Source organism: Lycium barbarum, chromosome 5 (assembly GCF_019175385.1).
Source record: "Lycium barbarum isolate Lr01 chromosome 5, ASM1917538v2, whole genome shotgun sequence".
Classification (NCBI taxonomy): Eukaryota; Viridiplantae; Streptophyta; class Magnoliopsida; order Solanales; family Solanaceae; genus Lycium; species Lycium barbarum.
In genome coordinates, this window is record NC_083341.1 from 141,405,458 (window position 1) to 141,427,668 (window position 22,211).

The 22,211-nt window shown below is 32.6% G+C and overlaps 2 protein-coding genes and 1 non-coding gene across 8 annotated transcripts; 2 read left to right on the forward strand and 1 right to left on the reverse strand.

Moving 5' to 3' along the window:
- The first annotated feature begins 71 nt into the window (after nt 1-71).
- Nucleotides 72-7,420, forward strand: LOC132641955 (uncharacterized). Of its 6 annotated transcripts, none has more exons than XM_060359111.1 (14): nt 72-211; nt 1,432-1,732; nt 2,145-2,335; nt 2,438-2,573; nt 3,312-3,590; nt 3,711-3,808; nt 3,957-4,071; nt 4,204-4,309; nt 4,689-4,782; nt 4,877-5,067; nt 5,747-5,846; nt 5,919-6,035; nt 6,255-6,311; nt 7,061-7,420. In XM_060359111.1, exons 1-14 carry the CDS (start codon nt 116-118, stop codon nt 7,166-7,168), a joined length of 1,989 nt encoding a protein of 662 aa, XP_060215094.1. In that variant the 5' UTR covers nt 72-115; the 3' UTR covers nt 7,169-7,420. The 6 variants fall into 6 exon arrangements, 4 of the variants coding, with proteins under 4 accessions (XP_060215094.1, XP_060215095.1, XP_060215096.1 ...); XM_060359112.1 differs by having other exon boundaries at nt 5,787-5,846; nt 5,924-6,035; XR_009583033.1 differs by lacking the exon at nt 7,061-7,420 and having other exon boundaries at nt 5,787-5,846; nt 6,255-6,313.
- Nucleotides 7,421-8,050: 630 nt separating this feature from the next.
- TRNAN-GUU (transfer RNA asparagine (anticodon GUU)) lies at nt 8,051-8,124 on the reverse strand. Its single transcript has one exon. It is a non-coding gene; the product is annotated as a tRNA-Asn (tRNA).
- Nucleotides 8,125-14,719: 6,595 nt separating this feature from the next.
- LOC132642855 (nuclear transport factor 2-like) lies at nt 14,720-21,604 on the forward strand. The gene is made up of 9 exons (XM_060359882.1): nt 14,720-15,118; nt 18,570-18,750; nt 19,564-19,846; nt 20,143-20,276; nt 20,381-20,582; nt 20,671-20,789; nt 20,890-20,952; nt 21,056-21,116; nt 21,242-21,604. The coding sequence occupies exons 2-9, from the start codon at nt 18,577-18,579 to the stop codon at nt 21,289-21,291; spliced, it is 1,086 nt and encodes a 361-aa protein (XP_060215865.1). The 5' UTR covers nt 14,720-15,118; nt 18,570-18,576; the 3' UTR covers nt 21,292-21,604.
- Nucleotides 21,605-22,211: the final 607 nt, after the last annotated feature.

Below are 22,211 nucleotides of genomic sequence, written 5' to 3' on the forward strand. Positions count from 1 at the left end.
TTTTACATGTTGGTTGGTTGATATTTCATAAACCTTTCTTCCTACTTTGGAGGGGTCACTGTATTTTTCCAGTGGGTTTAGGGTTTAAGGAAGCTGCAAACAAAGAGAAAGAGTGATGTGTGGTATAGCAGTGATTGTGTCTGGAATTAGGATAATTTTGTCATCTTTAGACCCTAATTTCATCTCTCCAGAACCTCTATTGGAACAACAGGTAATTTTATATTCTTTTATATTGATGCAAGAAAACTGCTGCCTTATTAGTACTACTTTACTGCTGATTTCACATTCTTTACCTCTTTCTCTATTATTAGATGAACCCCTTTTGCTACAACACCTAATTAATTAAAAAAACAGTAACTAAAAGTGGCTATCTTTGCACCTTAATGAGGAAAGATTGATGTGAAGTTTCTAAAGTTGTTATCTTTTTCATTTAGATGAACCCCTTTGGCTACAACGCCTAATTAAGTTAAAATTATCAACTAAAAGTAGCTATCTTTGCACCTTAATGAGGAAAGATTGATGTGAAGTTTCTTCATTTAGATGAACACCTTTTGCTACAACTTCTAAATTAGGTAAAAAAGAGTAACTAAAAGTAGCTATCTTTGCACGTTAGGAATGATTTATGAAGTTTCTGTTATTGTTTTTTCTATAAAATCGTTTTGATTGATCTGCCCATTTTCATAGAACTTGCAAATGAAGCAAAAATAACATAAGAACTGCCTGCAACTGAAAAGGGAAATTAAAGAAAGCTAGCTTTGATAAAGAATTAAAAGAAAGGAGCTTTCTTTGCACCTTAATGAGGAAAGATTGATGTGAAGTTTCTAAAGTTGCTACAACACCTAAATTAAGTAAAGAAACAGCAATGATGAATGATTTATGAAGTTTCTGTCATTGTTTACCTTTGGAGTCTTTTTGAGTGATCTGCCCAATTTTATACCAGTCTCGGTTGAAGCAAACACAGCACAAAAATTGTCTGCAACTGAAAGGAAAATTTTAAAAAGATAGCTTAGATAAAGAATTAAAAGAAAAGAACTATCTTTGCACCTTAATGAAGGAAAGATTGTAAAGTTTCTAAAGTTGTTATCTTTCTCATCATTCCATATCCGTATCGATAGATGAACCCCTTTTGCTACAGCATCTAAATTAAGTAGAAGAACAGCAACTAAAGTGAGCCAGCTTTGTAGCTTAATGAGGAATGATTTATGCAGTTTCTGTTTTTATTTTCTTTAAAATCTTTTTGATTGATCTGCACGATTATTATACTACTCGCAAATGAAGCAAAAAAAAAAAAAGCATAAGAACTGCCTTTAACGGAAAAGGGAAACTTAAAAAAAGGTAGCTTTGATTATAGAATAAGTTTCTAACGTTGTTATCTTTTTCATTTTTAAAAGAGATCTTGAAGAGGCTAACAATGTTTTATATTGTCATTAGACTTTGTTTTCAGTGGATGACATAAAAGCTGGGTTAAGAAGAAGGGGTCCAGATAGTTTGGGATGCAAGAAAGTTATACTTCGTTCTGAGGTTTCATCTTTGTGTGGTGGGGAGCCAGATGCTGTTGCCTCTGTGGAGAATGAAGATCCCAGTGAGGGAGAGGCTTGTCATATTGGTGGTGGTGGTGGTAAAGAACTCATTAGAGAGATGCAATTTGTTGGTGCTACATTGCAACTTAGAGGCATAAATCCCATTGTTCAACCATTGGTGGACGTGTCAGGGAACATCCTTGTTTATAATGGTAATACCATGGCGTTTGAGCCATTTCCAACATGATAGACTGAAGTGTCTCTTGGATTTTTGCTTCTTGACTTTCTTAATATTTTCTTCAACTTAATTGATGCTTAACTTTGGAGAGTCAAACAATGTACACTATTTTGTAGTGTTTGTTTCTCTGCACTTTCAAGTAATTGGGCCACATGCAGACTCCACTATTTTTTTCTTGTTCACAAAAACATTCAGATTTTTTTTTTCTCACCAAGTTGCTTGCTAAAGCATTATCTCTGTCAAAGTAAATCTCTTTTTTAAAAGTAATAATAAAATATTAAAAGTTGATTTATTTTTTTATCAAAATTAATTACGATGTCCTATTTTTTCCCATTTCTAAGAGTCTTTAATTGATTCTTGTTTGTTTTCCTGTGATTATTGCTTAGGTGAAATATTTGGAGGCATCGAAATGAGTAGTGATAGCAATGACACTGAAATTCTTATGCAACATCTAGGACTATGTTGTTCTCATGTTTCCCCTCGATGTAATATAACTGATACTTCCGGAGAAAGGCGAAGTTCTGTTCCAGAACTTCTTTCCAGAATCAAGGGGCCGTGGGCTTTGATTTATTGGCAGGTAACTTTTGGTGGTAAGTTTCCATTGGCTTATTCCAGCAGGAAAGGCTATATCATTTTGAAACAAAAGCTTCTCTGATGCTCCGCTTACTCTTTGATATAGAGTAGTTCAAACATATTATGGTTTGGTCGAGATGCATTTGGAAGGAGAAGCCTTCTTGTTCACTGGCCAACGAAGGAGGACCCTCGGTTTCTGCTATCTTCTGTATCACCACTGCCCTCTGTAAATACAAGTTCTGGTAACACTTCTTCAACATCTTACTCACTGATTTCTTTTAATAACAAAGTTTTCTTGGAGAAGCTTCAACTTATTTTAAAGCAAGCGAATCAGTTGCCATTATCTTTATGGTAACTATATTAAATTATCCATAGTGATAATTGAGCATGTACAACCAAGAACATCTAACGACCAAATATGTTGTTTTGAGCTAAGCATTTTGGTGATTAAGTCATCCTCTGTTTGTGAAGTTTGTTGTTTCATATAAACATTATTGAAAATCAGTTCTTCCAATCCAAACTTGTTCCTTTTGAGCTTTCAAGCAGTCCGTTAGTTGGATAGAATAGTTGGTGTTGGAAGAAAGTCAATATTGCTTCTTTGTTCATAGTTCAATATCCAGACCCCACATAGTGGGATTATACTGGGCTTGTTGTTGTTGTTGTTGTTGTTGTTGTTGTTGTTGTTCATAGTTCAATACTTTAAAATTAGAAACATCAATGTGAACATTATTTGACATTGTCTCCTACCGACATTTAAAAAAAAAAAAAGAATAAGGAAATATGGCAGCAGTTGGTAGTCTAGTGTATACCTCCTCTTATTCCTCTGTGAATGAGTGCAATCTTTTAACGCATGTTACGCTTTGATCTTGTAGAATTTGAAACGAAAATATGGCAGCAGTTGGTAGTCTAGTGTATACCTCCTCTTATTCCTCTGTGAGTGAGTGCAATCTTTTAACGCATGTTACGCTTTGATCTTGTAGAATTTGCAGATGGAGGCGAAATAGCCAAAACAGACTTCTGGGAAGAACTTCCATGCGGTGTGTACAGTTTGTCTATTGGTGCTATAGGAACGGATGAAGATTTAATTGGTGAAGTTTTGAAGCATGACTGGACAGATCAAAAGCTTAAGGAGCTAATCACTTGGGAGAGAACTTCAGTCCAACCAAAACCCGAGGACTTGCATGTTTCCCGCCAAAAGGTTTATAGCAGGAAAGAGGACTCGCCTATAACTCCTTCCATTCTGATGGAATCTAAGTTAGGTCAGTATCTCATAGTTATGTTGTTAACACCATTCATTACATGTTTGGTGGATATAGTAATTGTGATTAAACATGCTGTCAGAGTCTAACTTGAGTGCAATCTTCTTCTAACTGTTACAGCTTATACAGACTGCCTACTTACATCTCTACCACACAGGGTAATGATTGCTTTACAAGAGTCGATAATGCGACGCACTGCATTGAATACAATCTACCAGGTCTGAAACTGATCAACTTTTGTTTTCTGCTTCCACCCAATGGTTAGAACTAATGTTTGTATTGATTTAGAAGCCCTTCAACGGAACAGGAAAACATAAGCTGCTGTATTCGCTTTCTGAATTGACATAATTCTTGGGTTATGTCTAGGCCACTTCAGTTGACTACACAAATAAATGCAATATTCCAGTTGCCGTGCTCTTTTCTGGTGGATTAGACTCTATGATACTTGCAGTATTACTAGATAAGTGCATGGATGCCAAATGTGAGTGTTTGTAACATCTGCTATATCCCTCTTGCTTGAGTTAACATAGAACATTCTTTAAGTTCCTTTCCTGCTTATTTACCTGTGGAAAATTTAATCTAGTCATGGTCTATTCTCGTGTTGTACCTGTAGATGAAATTGATCTGCTTAATGTAAGCTTTGACGGTCCATGCGCTCCTGATAGAATCTCTGCTAGAGCAGGTCTAAAGGAACTTCAAAGTATTGCCCCATCAAGAAGGTATCCATTCCCCTTCTTGTTTTTTTATGTACCATTAGCAACTTGATCTCTTCGTGAGAATCAGCAAGATGACACACATGTTTGAAAATGCATGCTGATAATGGCTGGAATGATAAGTCATGCAACTTATGAGCCCGGATTTAAATGCAAGCATAGCTCTTTTGAAGAATAATTGGGCATTGATGACATTTGGCAATTTGAGAAATGGTCCTACTCAATGTACCTTCTTTAGACACAACGATATTAGGTTGCTCATGTAGAAGCAAAACATTTTTGTGCAATGCAACTTGGTTTTGAGCCTCTACCATTTTGTTTTTCTCGATTTTCTGTTTCTTTTTCTTTCATTTTGAGGTTTGTTCATCATAAAACTGAGTTGCAGATGGAAACTTGTAGAGATTGATGCTGATCTGCTCAAGCTGACCTCTGAAACGAAGCATGTCATGTCACTAATAAATCCTGCGAGTACCTACATGGTATTTTAAATCAATACCTATATGAAAATGTGTCTGTTACTTTGTCGTTTTGAACGACGATCAAATTGCTTAATAAATTCTTCCCTTACTTCAGGATCTGAATATTGGTATAGCTCTGTGGTTGGCTGCTAGTGGTGACGGTTGTTTATATGATGAGACAGGCAACGATGATACCTGTGACCGTGTAAAGTACAAATCTGCTGCTCGGATTCTCCTAGTTGGTTCTGGTGCAGATGAACAGTGTGCTGGATATGGTCGGCATAGGACAAAATATAGAAACGGAAGGTAAAGTCCTCCTATGTATGAATTTCCCCCATCTTCCAATGAATTTCCCCTATCTTCCACCATCCAAAAAAGGGAACTATGTAGAGTGTGGCGTGTATTGATTGTATGCTAACATCTTTTCCTCTGTTTAATCCACTCTTGTTGATTCGTTCTTGTGATATTCACTGCATCACAGTTCTTATGTGTAGATTTGTCTTCCTCAAAAGTACTTGAGGCAACTATCACTTGGGTGGATTCATCCTCTTTATGATTTAGGGACTGTTTGGCCAACCTTCCGAAATCTACTTATTTTGAAAAGTGCTTTTTGTAAGAAGTGCTCTTGGAAAGTAGCAGTTTGTGTTTGGCTAATTAATTTGAAAAGCACTTTTTCCAATATTAAAGCTATGCTTGACCAACATTCCAAAAGTGCTTCTCGGCAAAAACTACTTTTTTGTTTCTGAAAAACAACTTCTATTAATATTCAAAAGCACTTTTTTTTTTTCTCCAAAAGCTTGGGCAAACACCTCAATGTGTTAAAATAAGTACTTTTTGGAAAAAATAAGCGCTTTTGGCTTCCTGCAAGCTTGGCCACACAGGTTAATAATGTTGCTACTTCTTCCTGCAAAGAAGTTGATTTAGTTCTTCTGAAAGCTTAAAGTGGTATTTGCTCTTTGGCCCTTTTCATTTGGTGTTGTATCAGCTGGTTAGGTCTGAATGATGAAATGAAACTAGACATGCAGAGGATTTGGAAGAGAAACCTTGGCAGAGATGACAGGTGTATTGCTGACAATGGCAAGGAGGTAGTTGAATTGCTTAAATGGAGTACTTTCTCATATTATAGTTACAGTCAACTTATTTTCTATTTTTGCCAGGCCAGGTTCCCTTTCTTGGATGAGGATGTCATCAGGATTTTGCTAGATATTCCGTTGTGGGAGATCGCTGACCTTGATCAACCAATTGGTATTGGTGACAAGAAAATCTTGAGAGAGGTTAAACCTTTGAGCTTATCTTAGACTTGGTTTTGAAATTACATTAACAATGATAGTGAGTTTATAGTTTCTTGGAGGATGTCGTAATCCTTTGTTTATATCTGTACTTCGTGTCTACCTTAAACAGAAACCTAATCCTCACTTCGCTCTCCTCTAATTGCATTGGTTTTGCTCTTCCTTCTTACTGATGTCTTTCACTTTTATTATTTTCTTTTGAAGGTTGCTCATTTACTTGGTGTATCTGGAGCAGCCTCTCTGCCGAAAAGAGCAATCCAGGTATCTATTGTTTGCTCTTCATCTGTCGTTGAGTCAATATTCTCTTATTCATATTTGATTCACAAAAAGCCATCTTAATTGAGGAGTTGGGCTTCCACTTTTTTTTTCCCCTTCATTTAGTGAGTGATTGAGCATATTGTGGCTTTCTCCTGTATGCATGCCCTCTGACAGCAACTTTAAAAGCTGTAAAGAATAATTAGTAACAGATAGTGTCAGAATTTGAAGCTCATGAGTTATGGATTCTAATCTTTTAAATTTATTGGCTTGTAAATTAATAATTTGTAAATATTCAATGGATTTTTAAGACAAATGCAGAATTTGAACCAAAGTTACTAGGTTCGGCCGAACCTGTAGCCGGTGCTCTCCCTCCGCTACCGATTAGTAATAGTGTGCACTAAAGTTGATTGTGATATATTTGTTAATCATATAAAGGCATCACCATATACATCCCCTTTCCCCTCGTGCTCGTCCTCAGCACAAACGGGTTTGTGTGATTTAGCCAAATTTGCAGAATTGTCAAACGAATAATTTTGAGGCACTTGTCTTGTCAAACGAAGAACTTTCTATTATGCAAGGACCAAATGGCACTTGTCTTGTCATACTGTTGATATCCATTTTGCCAATAGAGTTTACATTCACAATCAACTTAGTTAGAATTTTAGGTACCAGTTGTTGCTTGTTAGAGTTCCATTGCTCAAATTGTTAACATGACAAGTTTACTCAACAATGTTTAAACTTTTATTTTTCAGTTTGGTTCAAGAATTGCAAGAGAATCAAATCGGAAGAATTTTGGAAGCAACCGTGCAGCCAATCAAGCATCTGCCGGAAGTGTAACAATATATGGAAACAACTCATAATCCTATATATATGTACCATAAAGTCATGGCCAGTTCTTTTGCTGGTACCACAACTAATATTATTAGAGTGATGATGATCCCGCGGATTATTATGAAGGACGATTTTGAAAGTCCAGGATCTAGATACTAACTGTATTCGTGTTCGATACAGTGAACACTTCTCTTTGATCTTTTTGTAGAACGATACAGTGGAACGCTTGGGTTTTCTGGAAAAAAATCAAGTAGAGTTATTAGTCTATGTTGCTTCTACTAGATTGTGCTCATTGTCTTTCAATTGTCTATAGGCTCCCATTATCTGCACCTTGTACAAAGAGCAGCTCACCCAGCCAAGATCCCATTTGGCCATGATTTCACATCAATGTTGAGTTAAAGTTGAAATTTTGTTTGAACATACAGTTCGGATCTCAAAAGTCGTATTTTTTCTCATAAACATTAGAACCCCATAATTTATGAAAACTATCAAAACCTTTTCAGTTCTAACAATCTTACCAAAACCATAGTTCATAAACTCAAGATATCAAAATATATTTCAAATCATAACTTCAAATTTAAACTCCAAATTGCATGGACTTGAAATCATTGATTTGAAGTTGAAATTGTGGTTGGACATACAATTTGAAATCATTAGAAATTGTATATGTACAGATTATTATTGCGAGTTGTTGGATAAAGTTATGGATACATGCATGATCATAGTAAAAAAATTGCAAAGTTTAGTACGTGTTAATTAATAGGTAAATTATTAGTAAGAGATTCAAGGCAATGTTCTAAGCTACTTTTGACACGAATCAATGAATTTTCCGATGAAATAGTTAAAAATAATTAAATAGGATATCACAAAACAAAAAATGAAAACAAAGAACAAAAAAATGAAAAAGAAAACGCTAGAAGGAGGGGTCGAACCTCCGACCTTGTGGTTAACAGCCACACGCTCTAACCAACTGAGCTATTCCAGCGCATGATGAAAGTGTCCCTTTCTGACTTATCAAGTCGTATTCATTGTGCCATGTTAAACTTACTTCTTCACTTTTATGCAGTTCCTATTAATTTAAGATTTTTTTCAGTACAACTTTTCATATATTCACTCCGTCTCAATTTGTTTGTCTTACTTTTCTTTTACCATTTTAAAAGAATGTTTCTTTCAATTTTTGAAAACTCTTAGTTCCAACTTTCCACATGGCATGTTGAATATCACAATATTTTTTGGTACATTCTATATATCTTTAGTTTAAGACCACAAGATTCAAAGTTCTTCTTTACTTTCTTAAAACTCCGTGTCAAGTTAAGTCAAACAAACAAATTAAAATAGAGGGAACAAGAAGTCAACAACAACATATCGAGTATAATCCCACAAATGTGATCTGCGGAGGGTAGAATGTACGCAGACCTTACCCCTACCTTGGGAGATAGAGAGGTTGTTTCTGATATACCTTCGACTCAGGATAAAACAAAAACAAAGCAGGTCCAATCCAAAAGGAAAAAGGAATAATAACTATAGCAAAAAAGTACTCTGAGCGAATAACCAAAGACAGTAGATAGTAACAGAAACCAAAGGATAAGAAACTACATGAGACATACAACGACTACTAGTAAGAAAGAAAAGGATAACGCTCTACTACCTACTAACCTTTTGCCCTAATCTATATCCTCCACAACCTCCTATCTAAGGTCATGTCCTCCGTAAGCTGTAACTGTGTCATGTCTTGTCTAATCACCTCTCCTGAAGTCATTCATATCCAACCTCTCACACCTCCATTCTGAGGCATCCATGCATCTCCTCTTCAGATGCCTGAACCATCTAAGCTTCGCGCTTGTATCTTGTCCTTCATTGGGGTCACTCTCACCCTGTCCCGTATATCTTCATTCCTAATTCTAGCCCTCTTAGTATACTCACACATCCAACTCAGCATCCTCATTTTCGCAACTTTCATCTTCTGAACGTGAAAGACCTTGACTGGTGTTCTCCTCCCTATACAACGTAGTTGGTCTAACCACTACTCTGTAAAACTTACCGTTGAGTTTTGGTGACACCTTTTTATCACAAAAGACTCCGAATGCGAACCTCTATTTCATCCACCCTGCACCAATACTATGTGTGACATCATCATCAATCTCTCCATTTCCTTGGGTAATAGAACGAGTAATTCCTAAAAAAAATTATTGAACTTGTTTGGCCGAGCTTCTAGAAGTTAAAACATTTTTACTCAAAAAAGTTTTATTTTTATATTTGAAGTGTTTGGTCAAAATTTAGAAGTGGATTCAAGTAGCAATAGAAGCAGCTTTTTTATTGTCGGGAAAAGTTATAACTTTCTGTTTCTTTGCAGAAGCAAATTTTTTTTTTTTTTTTTAAGATACTACAAAACATTTATATTTATCAAACTATTTTTCGTTCATTCAACTCATATATCTCTCAACTATAAATGCAACTCTCTTTCTCATTTTCCGTCTTTTGCTTTGATTATATTTATATTGACTAAAAATAAATCATTTAATCACGTTTAGAACTTACAATGACAAATTCTAAAGCTTGTAAGAATTAGAGAAAAGTTACAACAATAAATAAAAAAGGGCAGGCCGGTGCACTAAGCTCCCATTATGTGCAGGGTCCGGAGAAGGGCCAGATCACAAGGTATATTGTATGCAGCCTTATCTTGCATTTCTACAATAGACTGTTTTCACGGCTCAAACCCGTGACCTCCTAGTCACATGACAACAACTTACCAATTACGTCAAGGCTCACCTTCAAAATCAAAACTATAAATGCTGGTAAAGTTTAAGGACTACAGGTGCAATTAATTTAAAATTTATTGACATTATCTTAAGTGGTAAACTAACAAATTTGTTTTTTAGTGTTTTTTCGGAAAAAAATCAGCAGATCTTGGTTTCATTAATGTAATCCAAACAAATTGCATTTGTTATTTCAAATTGCTCTTATGCAGTGCCAGCATATCATTGTTCGCTTTTGGCCAGAAAAAATAAAATTACATGTATCATCGTGCATGTTTCTAGTTAATAAGCACACAACATTTGTATATTAACATGTGTTATTTATGTTTATATTATGTGTAACATGTGTTACTTATCCAAATTAAATGTAACTAATAACTTTTTCTGTTAATTTTTTTTTTTTAATTTGACGGGACACTAATTTGCATAAGTAAAAAAAAAAATCTTATGATCTTAAACTGAAAATATATTAATATAACAAAATGTCCTTTAATTTTATAGTCTTAAACATGTTATGTAGGATGTTGGTATTAAAAAATTAATAAATATAAATAGTGACAACAACAACAACATACTCAGTGTTATTTGTACATTAACACTTGTTAAATATAAATGGTGATCTTTTATTTAAAAACAAAGGATTGTCACTTTATCAGAAAATTTAGTTTAAAATATTTGTCATTTAAAAAAATTAAAAAATTACTAAGTACCTTTTTTCAATTCCACCAAATTACTGCTCCACTTCAAGGAGCGGAATAATAATTAATTAGTTATTTAAAGACAAGTAGATAATTATTTAGTTAAATATCTTTATTAATATGATTTTGCTTTTAATATATGTGTCATAACTTGAGTGCTTTAAAAAATTAAGTATTTAATTATAATAAATTAATATGAGTTATGTGAATGTAAAAGTAATTCTTGTGGAGGAAAAAATAACCTTGACGTCACCATATCGTCATCAATTGAAAAATATCAAGTTGATTTGAAAAGTACACCTGTCGAGCCCCACTTTGTGATCTTCTCAAGAGGAGCAAAACTTTGGGTCGGACTAAGCCCGTAAACCGGTCCGGTTTAACCAGTTCAAATTAGTAACCGGATCGGTAAAATCTAAATCGGAATCAGAATAGGTAGAACCAGTTCCGGTTAACCGTATATTACTTATCGGTCCGGTTTTGATTTTTTTGAAATCGAAATCGGTTAAACCGGTGAAATTAAAAAAAAAATATAGTCGTTGGGCTGTCCGTTATTGGACCGTTGGCAACGGTCCATTTGCAAAAATGGTCGTTGCCAAACGGCCATAAACTCATTTTTTGCACCCCCCCCCCCCCCCCCTCAACCCCCCAAACTTTTTTTTAACACGTTAACCCATCCCCCACCCCTATATAAACCTTTCTTCATTTTCATTTTAATCCACACCAATTCACTCTTCTCTTTCTCTCAAATCTCAATCTCTCAATTATAGTTACTTTGCAATAATTAGCCACGTTAAATTTCTCTCAAATAAATATTATAAAGTCTTATTATAGTTTCAATTATTAATTTTGCAATTATAATATTATTGGTGGAGTTAGTGATTTTGCAATAATCCGAAGTAGCTTTGGTAGATTTGCAATTCTAGCCGCCTTCACTTTGTTGGAAATTAATCCGGCAATTTGGTACCTTCGTTCCAACTCTATCTTTATTTTTCGCAATTTAATTCTAGCAATTTAATTTGTTGCAATTTATTTTCTTGTGATTTATTTGATTGTGATTTAAATTAATTCTATTTAATAATGGCAAAGAGATTTAGACGTGGTGCCGGTAGTAGTAGTGGTATTGTTAGGGGTGGGCCTAATGAGGAAACATTTGTGGAAGAAACACCTAATTTAGGTATTGATGTTAGTGGAAATACTCCACTTTTAGGTCATGAGGCAATGCAACAACATTTTACCGACACTTTTAATGAAATTGATGATGATGATGATGATGATGATAATAATGAAACACAACCCCCCGTAAATCCCATAGGAGATACATGTCCTGCACAATCACATACACAAGACAAACCGCCTAGAACTCGTAAGCCAACCGCTAAAATTTGAAAATTTATGACTAAGGATAGGGAAAACCAATCAGTTACATGTACTCTATGTGGACAAGTATTTGCTTTTAGGCAAGGAACTAGTAAGGATGGTGGAACGGGTACACTAAATGGTCATATGAGAAAAAAACATATGGATGTTTGGGGAGAGCAAACGGGTTCAAATGTGGGGGGTATTCAAATGACGATAGACCCACGAACCGGTAGAAATTTTAAGTATGACAAGAAAAAAGAGCGTGTAGAAATAGCTAAAATGGTAGCTTATGATTGTTTACCATTTTCCTTTCCTTCGGTTTGGGGTTTGTTACTTACATTCAACGTTGTTATAATCCGTTATTTGAGGGTATTCCTAGAAGTACTTGTAGAGAGGATGTTATAGATTTGTATAAAAAATATAGATTTTATTTGCGTCATGTATTTAATTCTTTAAATTGTAATGTTTCTCTTACCGCTGATTTGGGTCTTAGTCTTAACAAGTTAGATTTTAGAGATGCGGTTGCGTTTCTTTTTTGTAATGCTAATAGGGGAAGACTTAGAGATTTTAAGAATGTTTGTGTGAAAAATAACCTTAGACCTAATAAAATTCAAGTAGAAATTGAGATTAGGTGGAACTACACTTACATTATGCTACAACAAGCATATGAGTATAGGATTCTCATACAACAAGTTCACAACAAATATAATATTAATAGTGATGATTGGTTAAATTTTACGCATTGGGAAGATGTTAAAGAATGTGTTGAACTCTTAGAAAATTTTTATAATGCAACTCTTGCTTTTTCTAGACAATTCTATCCCACGGTAACCGGAATTTTAGCCTACTTAGCGGAAATAGCTAGAGTTTTACAAGAGTATAAATATAAACCCGGTTATCAAGCGGCTATTTTTGAAATGATAATCAAATTTAAGAAGTATTTTTTTCCCATCGCAACTTTATTTATATTGGGTTCTCTTTTAAATCCTTGTTTAAAAGTATCTTATACTAAAACATTGATTGGTCAAATTTATACATTTTTAGAAATTGAAGAGGGAGTTCAACCATCTTTAGCTGAAGCCGAACTCGCTATTGATGACGAGTTTAGAAATTTTTTTACTCATTATTCTAATTTGGAATAACGTGCTACACCCGTTGCTCCACGCCCTACTACTTCTCAAAGTAGTAAAAAGGGCTTGTCGGGTTTGTCGCATTTAAAAGTTTTACATTCACAGCCAACTTCTTCTTGTAGTGCAAACTTTGATGAATATAACTTTTATTTGATGCAGCCAAATGTGGATATCAAGGAACTGGATGAATTGGACGTCTTAGCATGGTGGAAGAAGTACAAGGCAAGTCATCCGATACTCTTAAGAATGGCTCGAGATATCCTTACGGTTCAAGTATCAACCGTGGCTTCGGAGAGCGCATTTAGCCAAGGAAGACAACAAATTGGAGACCATAGACATTCATTATCCGGCTTTAGCTTGCAAGTACTAGTGTGCATTCGCAATTGGATTAGATCGGAGCGACGCAACCAAAACTTAGAAGCGGAGGAAGGCGAAGAGGAAGAAATTGAAGATTTGATAGCAAGTGGACCGGACCAAATGGAAGACTTTGAAGATATCTCCATGGCCGAATATGATATGGGGGAAATTAACGAAATGATTGAGACTTGGTGATTTTATTATTCTACTATTTCTTTACAACTCATGTATTATTTGCAAGTTAAAAAAAAAAAACTACAACTTGCAAATAAATGTTATCCAAGAATGAATAAAATATATGGCTCATTGAGCTTTCTTCTATTTACTTGTGTTCATATTTTTACTTATATTAAGTTAGTAATATACCTAAAATATACTAAGAATATACTTATGATATACATCTACTTAAATTAAAAACTAGAAAGTTATATACTTGAAAAATAACTAAAATATACTTATAATATATAGTATACATATAACTTAAACACACACACACACACACACACACACACACATATATATATATATATATATATATATATATATATATATATATATATATATATATATATACGAATTTATAAACTTAGAAAAAAATTAAGTTATAAATAACTTAAGTTATAATATATGAGTTATAAGTATATATAGTATACATATAACTTAAACATATATATATATTAATATATATATATATATATATATAACTTAAACATATATCTATATATATATATATATATATATAAGTTATATAACCTAAGTATATTGATATATATAAGTATATTCTTACTATATTTTAGGTATATGTAGTATAACACTATAACTTAAGCATATATATATATATATATATATATACACGTATATTCTGTATTGCTGGCTTGTTGTTAGCCTGTTAGTCAGTAAATATTTAAACTTTACTTATAAACTTATATAACATATGTAAATATACCTACAATATACTAATAAATACTATAATATATATATATATATATATATATATATATATATATAAAATACAAAAAAACAAAAACAAAAAGGTTTTGGACTGTTTGAACCGGACCGGTTTCGGATTCGGATTTGTAACCGGTAAACCGGAAACTGGCCGGTTTCGTAACCGGTTACCGGTCCGGTCCAGTCCGGTTTGAACCGGTTGACGGGTTTAGGTCGGACCTTTGTGAAAATATATTAGTATTTCTTTTTTTTCTTCCTCTTTTCCTTTTCAACTCATATATAATGTGTATTTCTCTCTTCTTCTTTTTTTAGAAAACTTTTTCATTCTTCACTTTTTGTTTTACCAACTCGGTCCGCCCCTGAGCGCTCGCGACTAAGTGAAGGCTAAGATATTTTCTCATAATACATTTTCATTGCTCCGATACGGCGAAAAAGTCGATATCCAACAGTTAGAGATCAATTGAAGGACCTATTTTACTTTGTCAAAGCCTTCCTTCTACATATGTCTGCTAGATGAACGCTAGCGATTAAGCGAAGATTCATATGAGATCTCCTAATTCCTCTTTATTTCTCCGATGTGAGAAAATCGATTAGATGATTTATCTTACTTGATTCTCTGTAGATTCAGTTGAAGAAGTTCGTTTTTTTTTACGACTGGTTTAAATATTTTCAAACGCATGAAATGACCATCAATTTAAGTATAAGTGGATCACGCAAAATTTTCAGAAGAGGTAAGTTACATGTTTATTTAACTTTATTTTAAGTTCTTTCCAAGAATTTTAGAACTACTTGATTCATCTAAACTTGTTGGTGACTCAATTTTGTAAATCCTTGAAATTAAAGCATATATAAGAAGAAATTTGACATCTGAAAATTAAAAAAAAAATCAATATTAAATTTGTAATTGATAAATTAAAAGATATTGAATATTAAACAACACAAAAGATTGAGATGGTAGAAGGGGAAAGAGTATTCAAAATGTGCCTAAATCATTATTAGGGTTTCAACAAATTGGGTAATTTTAAACACTTAATTTATGAGATATATATACTGTCGGACCTTTTTTATAGCAACTAGTCTCTATCATTACATTTCACTATAGTAGTCAAGTTTTATTTGGAATCGATTTTCATGTTATTTTAGCAACATTTTGCTATAGAAGCCATCTACACAAATGACACTATTATAAAGAGGTTTGATTATATATCATAATCATACTATAAAAGGATTTTGTATCTTAAAGAAACTTCATTTTGAATTATTCATAAAAACACTATTTTAACATAATTATTTTCATATATTATCAACTAATAAAAATCATAGAGTATTATTTATAATAAATAGTTTCAAAGTTGTTGTTAGTGGAAACTTAGGAATTTCAGGGGAAAATAGTGTATAAATAACAATATTTGGCGAAAATATACAATATATTTTCAAATTCATCTGATCTGACCATCCTTTCCTGATTGTAGCCTAATTGTTATAAGACACAATACGTTGTATGCCTTTAAACTTGCCAGTAAAATTTATTTAGACACCCGAACTATTACTTGTCTCAATTGAGCACCTGAACACGTGATAAAGTGTTCATATTAAAAACTACTGACTCAAATTTTAGAAAAGCTTCTGCAAATGTTCTCAAGCGTCCATTACATAAATAAATTAACCATATAAAATATATTACACATCTGTCTAAATTAAAACGTGCATGACATTTTACAGCCTATTGAAGCTGATGTGTATAATTAAAGGAGGTGACATATTTTACGTGGTTAACTTATTTACGTGCTTGATGCTTGGGAATGCACACAGAAGCTTTTTCAAAATTTCAAGCGGAAGTGTTTAATTAAAACACTTTATCATATCTTCAAGTGCTTAATTAAAACAAGTTACAGTTCTAAATGAAATTTACTGGCAAATTTAAAGGATTGTCGATGTGTTATAACTTCTAAGTTGTTTTTCCATAGATATTATCAAAATTTTAAGTGGAGTATTACAAATAAGTGCTTATTTATCAGACTTGCTCATGATTTTAACTTCAAACTTGAAATATGAAATTTAAAGCTTGAAATTTTAGGAGTTTTTCAAGTTTTCGCTCATAAAATTCAACTATATGTTTATGTTCAGACACTGCTTTGACCTCCTATATCCTTTTTCTATTTAACTTCAAGTACTACTTTTTTTTAAGTATCAACTGATTCATGTCCAAACACCTACTTCATATTTTAATCTCACTATAAGCTTTTCAATGATTTACTAATCTCGTTAAAAAATATACCAAAAAAGTTATAATATACATGTAAGGAATATATTTAATGATTTACTAATGTTAGAATTCCATTTTGACACCTAAAATCCTAGTTGGGATTGGAGAAAATCTTTCCAAGAATTACCACCTTAATGTTTTTCTTTCCACCACTATAAATTTGTTGCCTATTCTTTAGTTTTGTTTATCCCTTCTTTTCTTAGTCAATTTCAATCTCTTTCTTCAGAGGTCTTCCACTAGTTTTCTTCTCTTTTGCCTCTTTTTTATGTTTTTCCCCCTCTTTTAAGTAACCTTTTGTTGTTTCCTTATAGAAATTTGTCAATGATTCTTTTTTTTCTGGGTTTCTCAAAAGTCTTAGACTTTTTCTCTTTGATATCTTTGAATGATTAATATACATTGGTTGATTTTGTAGGCTTTATGATTTTGAGTTATTGATTTTGGTGTTATTGTTGCATCTTTTTGCCAATTCTTGAATTTGTAACGTCCTTTTCTTAGATTTGATGGTTTTAAAACTTGAATTAAGTTCTATGATACCTTTTTATTATTATTATTGTATCAAATCAAAAGACCAAAAAAAAAAAAATGTTTTTTCTTTGTTGTTGTAGTGTCTCCTAAGAATTAGATAAACCCTTTTAAGGGCTTTAGTTTTTTTCTTTAAAAATTATAGTCTTCAATTGATATACATTGGCTTTGTAAGTTCAATGATTTTGAGTTATTAATGTCATTGTTGCTTCTTTTTGTCAATTCTTGAATTTGTGACGCCCTCTTCTAATTAGATCTGTTGGTTTCAAAACTTTTTTGTTGTTTCCTTTTTAAAAAGTTAATGTTTCCATTTACTGTTGTATCCAATCGAAAAGCAAAAAAAAGAGAGAGAGAGAGAGAGAGATTTTCACCTTATTTGTTGTTGTTGTGATTTCCCCTCTAGATCAAATCTATTAAGGGGATTTAAGTATATAAAGAATATTTTTTTTATTTTTCTTTTAAGGATATCTCTTTTTAGGCTTTGAATTCATAATTATTTAGGTCTATTAGTTACTTCAATTGATCATATATTAAGATCAGTTTTTTCTTCATCAGTGTTTATACATAAATTTAGAAAAAGTATATGAGTGTGGTCATATATTTGTTTAAAGAGAACATACTACAAAATGTGAATTTCTACCATAATTTTCTTGTGGGAAATGTGTCTGAGGTACTTCTTATCGGAGTTTTCGACAGATTCCGGATTGAAATCTCTGAAGGCGATCCAACATGAACATCTATTGGAAATTCATATTTTTTATTAGTAAAAAATGTGATTGGGTTGGGGTCTGATTTAGGTCTAAGTTAAAGTTTTATAGGTTGAAGTTTCAATAAGAGGGACTCTCTTTTTATTGTCCCATGTCTTGGATTGTTAGATTTTCTTTTAATTGTTTGACTATAACTTATTAGATATCTTACTCTGATACTTATTTAGTTATTATTAAGATCTTATTGTCAGTTCTATAATTTAATTAATATTTTTTATGATTATTTATATCTTAATACTCTTTATCTTACGTGACATACATATTATTTGGAGGGTCAAACTCTTTCAGACATATTTTTCAGAAAATTTTTAAATGATTAACTCTTACGGCTTATAGTATTTTTATGTAATTTTTAAATATATAAATATTATTTTAGAAGTATATTCTAAACTTTAATTTTTAATATTAAAAATAAAATATTCATTCCACTCAATAATAGATAAAAAGCCTCATTGTGCACCTTTTCTTTAATAAAGATGTTCTTTGAACTATTAACTTTTCTTTTTGTTTATAATTGTAAATATTTTTTACCCTTTATCTCTTGAGTAGTGACTTGACTATTTGTTATTGTTCATCTAAATAGTTAAAATAATTTGATTAACCCTCTTTTTATTTGATTTATTGTAGCGCAATAATGACAACTCAAGCAAATCAGCATTCTGCTGAAACTATTGCACTCTCTTTTGTGGAACAATATTATCGCATTTTAGATATGCTTATCGACCAGTCTCATCGATTTTACAAGGATAATAGTGTCCTAAGTTGGCCTCAGCATGATGGTGAAATTAAATCAGTGACGACTTCTGAAGTAAGTATTATGACAAAAACATATTACAATTTAAATTTTTATCATCATTTATCGGCGCTTTTCGCAGATTTTACATTTACATGTTTAAGCTTTATTATGAATTGTTTGTTAGCCTTTTGAATTTGATAGTATTTTTACGTGTAATCAAGATGATCATTGTATACTTATTTAATATTTATGATGTTAAATGATATTTGTTTCTTAAAGCAATGTGAGTGGAAAATTTCACTTCATGAGTGAAGCCATGCGCTTCAGAGAAGTGTGTACTTCAAACAATGACGCGTAAAGTGATGTTGAAAAAATACCCTTTCTTTGAATCTCAAATTTAAGGCATAGGATTAATATTGACTTTATTGACTTATTATGTATTAGATGCTAAAATGTGATTATAGTTGCATTTTGATTAGTGTAGTACAAAAATGCATATATGATTTTTATCTCTACTTTTCCTTAAAATTGTACGCTTTACTTCAAAATAGCACATACTTTTGCTCTCGTATTTCACATTGTGAAATATTATACGGGCTTATGACTTTTACAGAGAATTTAGTGGTCTCTGTTACTTGTCATAATGCAAATTAATTTTGCTTGTAATTTCTCACAAAAGGGGTTTGTTGTCAGCTATTTCTTTCTCTAATTTAGTTGGACCTAAAATTTCAATGTCTTTAACTTTGAATAGAGCTATGTTTCTGCTTTTATTTTATCATTTTCATTGATGTTTGAGTTTTACTCAATGATTTTTGACTTAATATTTTCATCTTCTTTTTTTTACGAATGAATGCTCATAGGTATATGATAATTGTATAATTTCAGGGCATAAAGGAATTTATCATTTCATCTCACTTCAAAGATAATAAGGTGGAAGTCATAACTATAGACTCCCAAGTATCTGCTGCTCAAGGTGTTCTTGTGGTGGTTACAGCATGCTTGATAGGGCAAGATAACTCGAGGAAAAGTTTCTCTCAAACCTTTTTCCTTGCTCCACAGGAGAAAGGATACTATGTGTTGAACGATATTTTTCGATTTGTTGGCGTAGAGAAATCTTCAGCAATGGTTGAGGAGATGACTGATGAAAATATTTCAGTTGCTTCTTTGGGTATGTCCTTTTGTTTTTGACACTATCTCAATTGATCACTTGATTGCTTCGACACTATCCCAATCTTGATTTTTGTTGGTCTTTTATTGTTAAGGATTTACGTTATATACACTAACACCTTGAAGATTCTGTTATACTATTAGTGTATTTCAACCTGTTATGACGCGTTAATGTTTATCCTATAAATGTACTTATAATCACTTCTTAAACGATTCGATTGTGTAAAGTGCGTCGAACTTAAACTCTATTATTAAATATATTAAATTGTTGTTTTTTGAAATTATTATTGCATTTAGAACCAGTTTCTCTGAGCAAAGCCACAGATAATGTCAAAGTTGACGTTAAGGAAGTTTCTGAAAAATCAGAGCCAGTTGATGAGACAATCTCAGTCATTGAGAATCAGACTCCTAAAGTTAGCTATGCTTCAATGGTTAGTTATACTTTTAGAGGTTATTTGGTTCACATACTAGTTATGCGGAGTTTATAAAGTTTTTATTAAATTTTATTTTTTGTAATTCAAACTGTTTACTCTAGGTAAAACAGGGCAGATCTTTACCGCCTAAGAATGCTCCATACGAGATTGTAAGGGTAGTTGCCGATGTTGATCTCCCATCAGCATCTAAAATATCTCAATGCAATGCTAAGGAGCTGATTTCTAATTCGAGTGGTGTGTCAAAAGCCGCAGCTCATTTAACCGGTGCTGCACAAGAAAATAATTCCGATGATAAAAGTCAATGTAAATTTGCATTGCCTTTAATCAAATAGTTGATGAATTTTTATCATGTTAGACCAATTTCTGAATTGTTTCATTGACACGTATGCAGGTAAATCGATATATATTGGAGGATTGTCAACTGACACGACAAGAAGTGATGTCCACACTGTTGTCAGACAATTTGGACCAGTTCATACTCACGACGTTCAGCTCAAAACTTATGATGAGGTATATATTTTTTGCATTGTTGTTGGTTATTGCTAGTTTATCATTTGCTTAAACCTTATTTCTTGTTTACGATTAAGCATTGAAATTGAAAAATTTGTAGGATGGATATTGTTGTGGATTTGTGCATTTTCAAGATGCAATTTCTGCTCAAAATGCGGTTAAGGTAATGAATTCTATAAATCCTCTTTCTTACAAAATATTTTCGAGTTTTGAGCTATTTGATCATATTTTGATGATTGTCTTCTTTTCTTGAATTTTCATTCTAGACTCGTCATATCATTATAAAGGGGAGGGAAGCCTACATAAAATTTAAGAGAATTAACAAAGGTACATACCTATATATGTATATGCTTGTGTTACTTTATATTGTCAAAATCATAATGCTAATTCTTCTAACTTCATTTAAAGATCGATTATATCATAATGATCATATTGTATTTACCTATTTTTAGATCGTGGTGGGAGGGCAAAGTCTCCATCTGGTGGATTTTCACAACGGTGAGCAGTATAGGAGCGGTTCTGAGTCGCGAAGTCAGCCTCAAATTTCTGATAAACATAGAAGGTTACCAACAGTAGAACTACAAGAGGAGGGATCAAAGAGGTGGTGTCAATAATGGTGACACCAACTATAATTAGTGTTGTAGCCTTGTTTTAGGCTTAAATTGTATCAACTGTTTTTCTGGTTTCACGTCTACAAGTTGAAGGTACAATATTTTATTTTTGGATAGTTTTAAAAAATATAATACATCACTTTCATTACCATTATGTATAAGGGACTACAAAAGGGCTTTTGTAGTCCTCACAAAAATTTTCCAAAAAATGTCAAAATTTTCAATTAGTTACTTCAAGATCCTGATCTTATTTTTTAAAGTCAAATTTATTTTTGTTCTTATGGTTTACTTTTTAAAAGCTATCGAACATTCTGCCTTATTTACCTATTTTCTATCCGGTATCTAGTACTCGCATTGTAGCTCGCTTAATCCAGATTCGCCTCTCATAGGGCCCAATCGGGGGAAGCGCTCCCTACCAAGGATTTTTTTCATACTCAGGCTCGAACCCGAGACCCTTGATTAAGGGAGGAGCAGCCCCATCCGCTGCACTTTATTTTCCCTGTTGCTTTCTTCTAGTGATCTTATTATTAACCTAAAAAATAGACTTTTCTTGTCTAGATATTCTTGCTTCTTGTTGTTCTTTGTTTTGTTCTTTTTCATTTGCTGCTTATTATAGATTTTCACATGTAAGCATTTCTTTTACTTTATATTTGTATTATGAAATTTGAGAATTTCTGAATATTCTTTTTCTCATATGTAGGCATTTCTTTTACTTTATATATATACTTTAATGAGCTCATATGTGTTTACCAAGATTAGTACAAAAAAGATTTTCAGATAGTTTTAAAAATTATTAAATGATGCCATATAA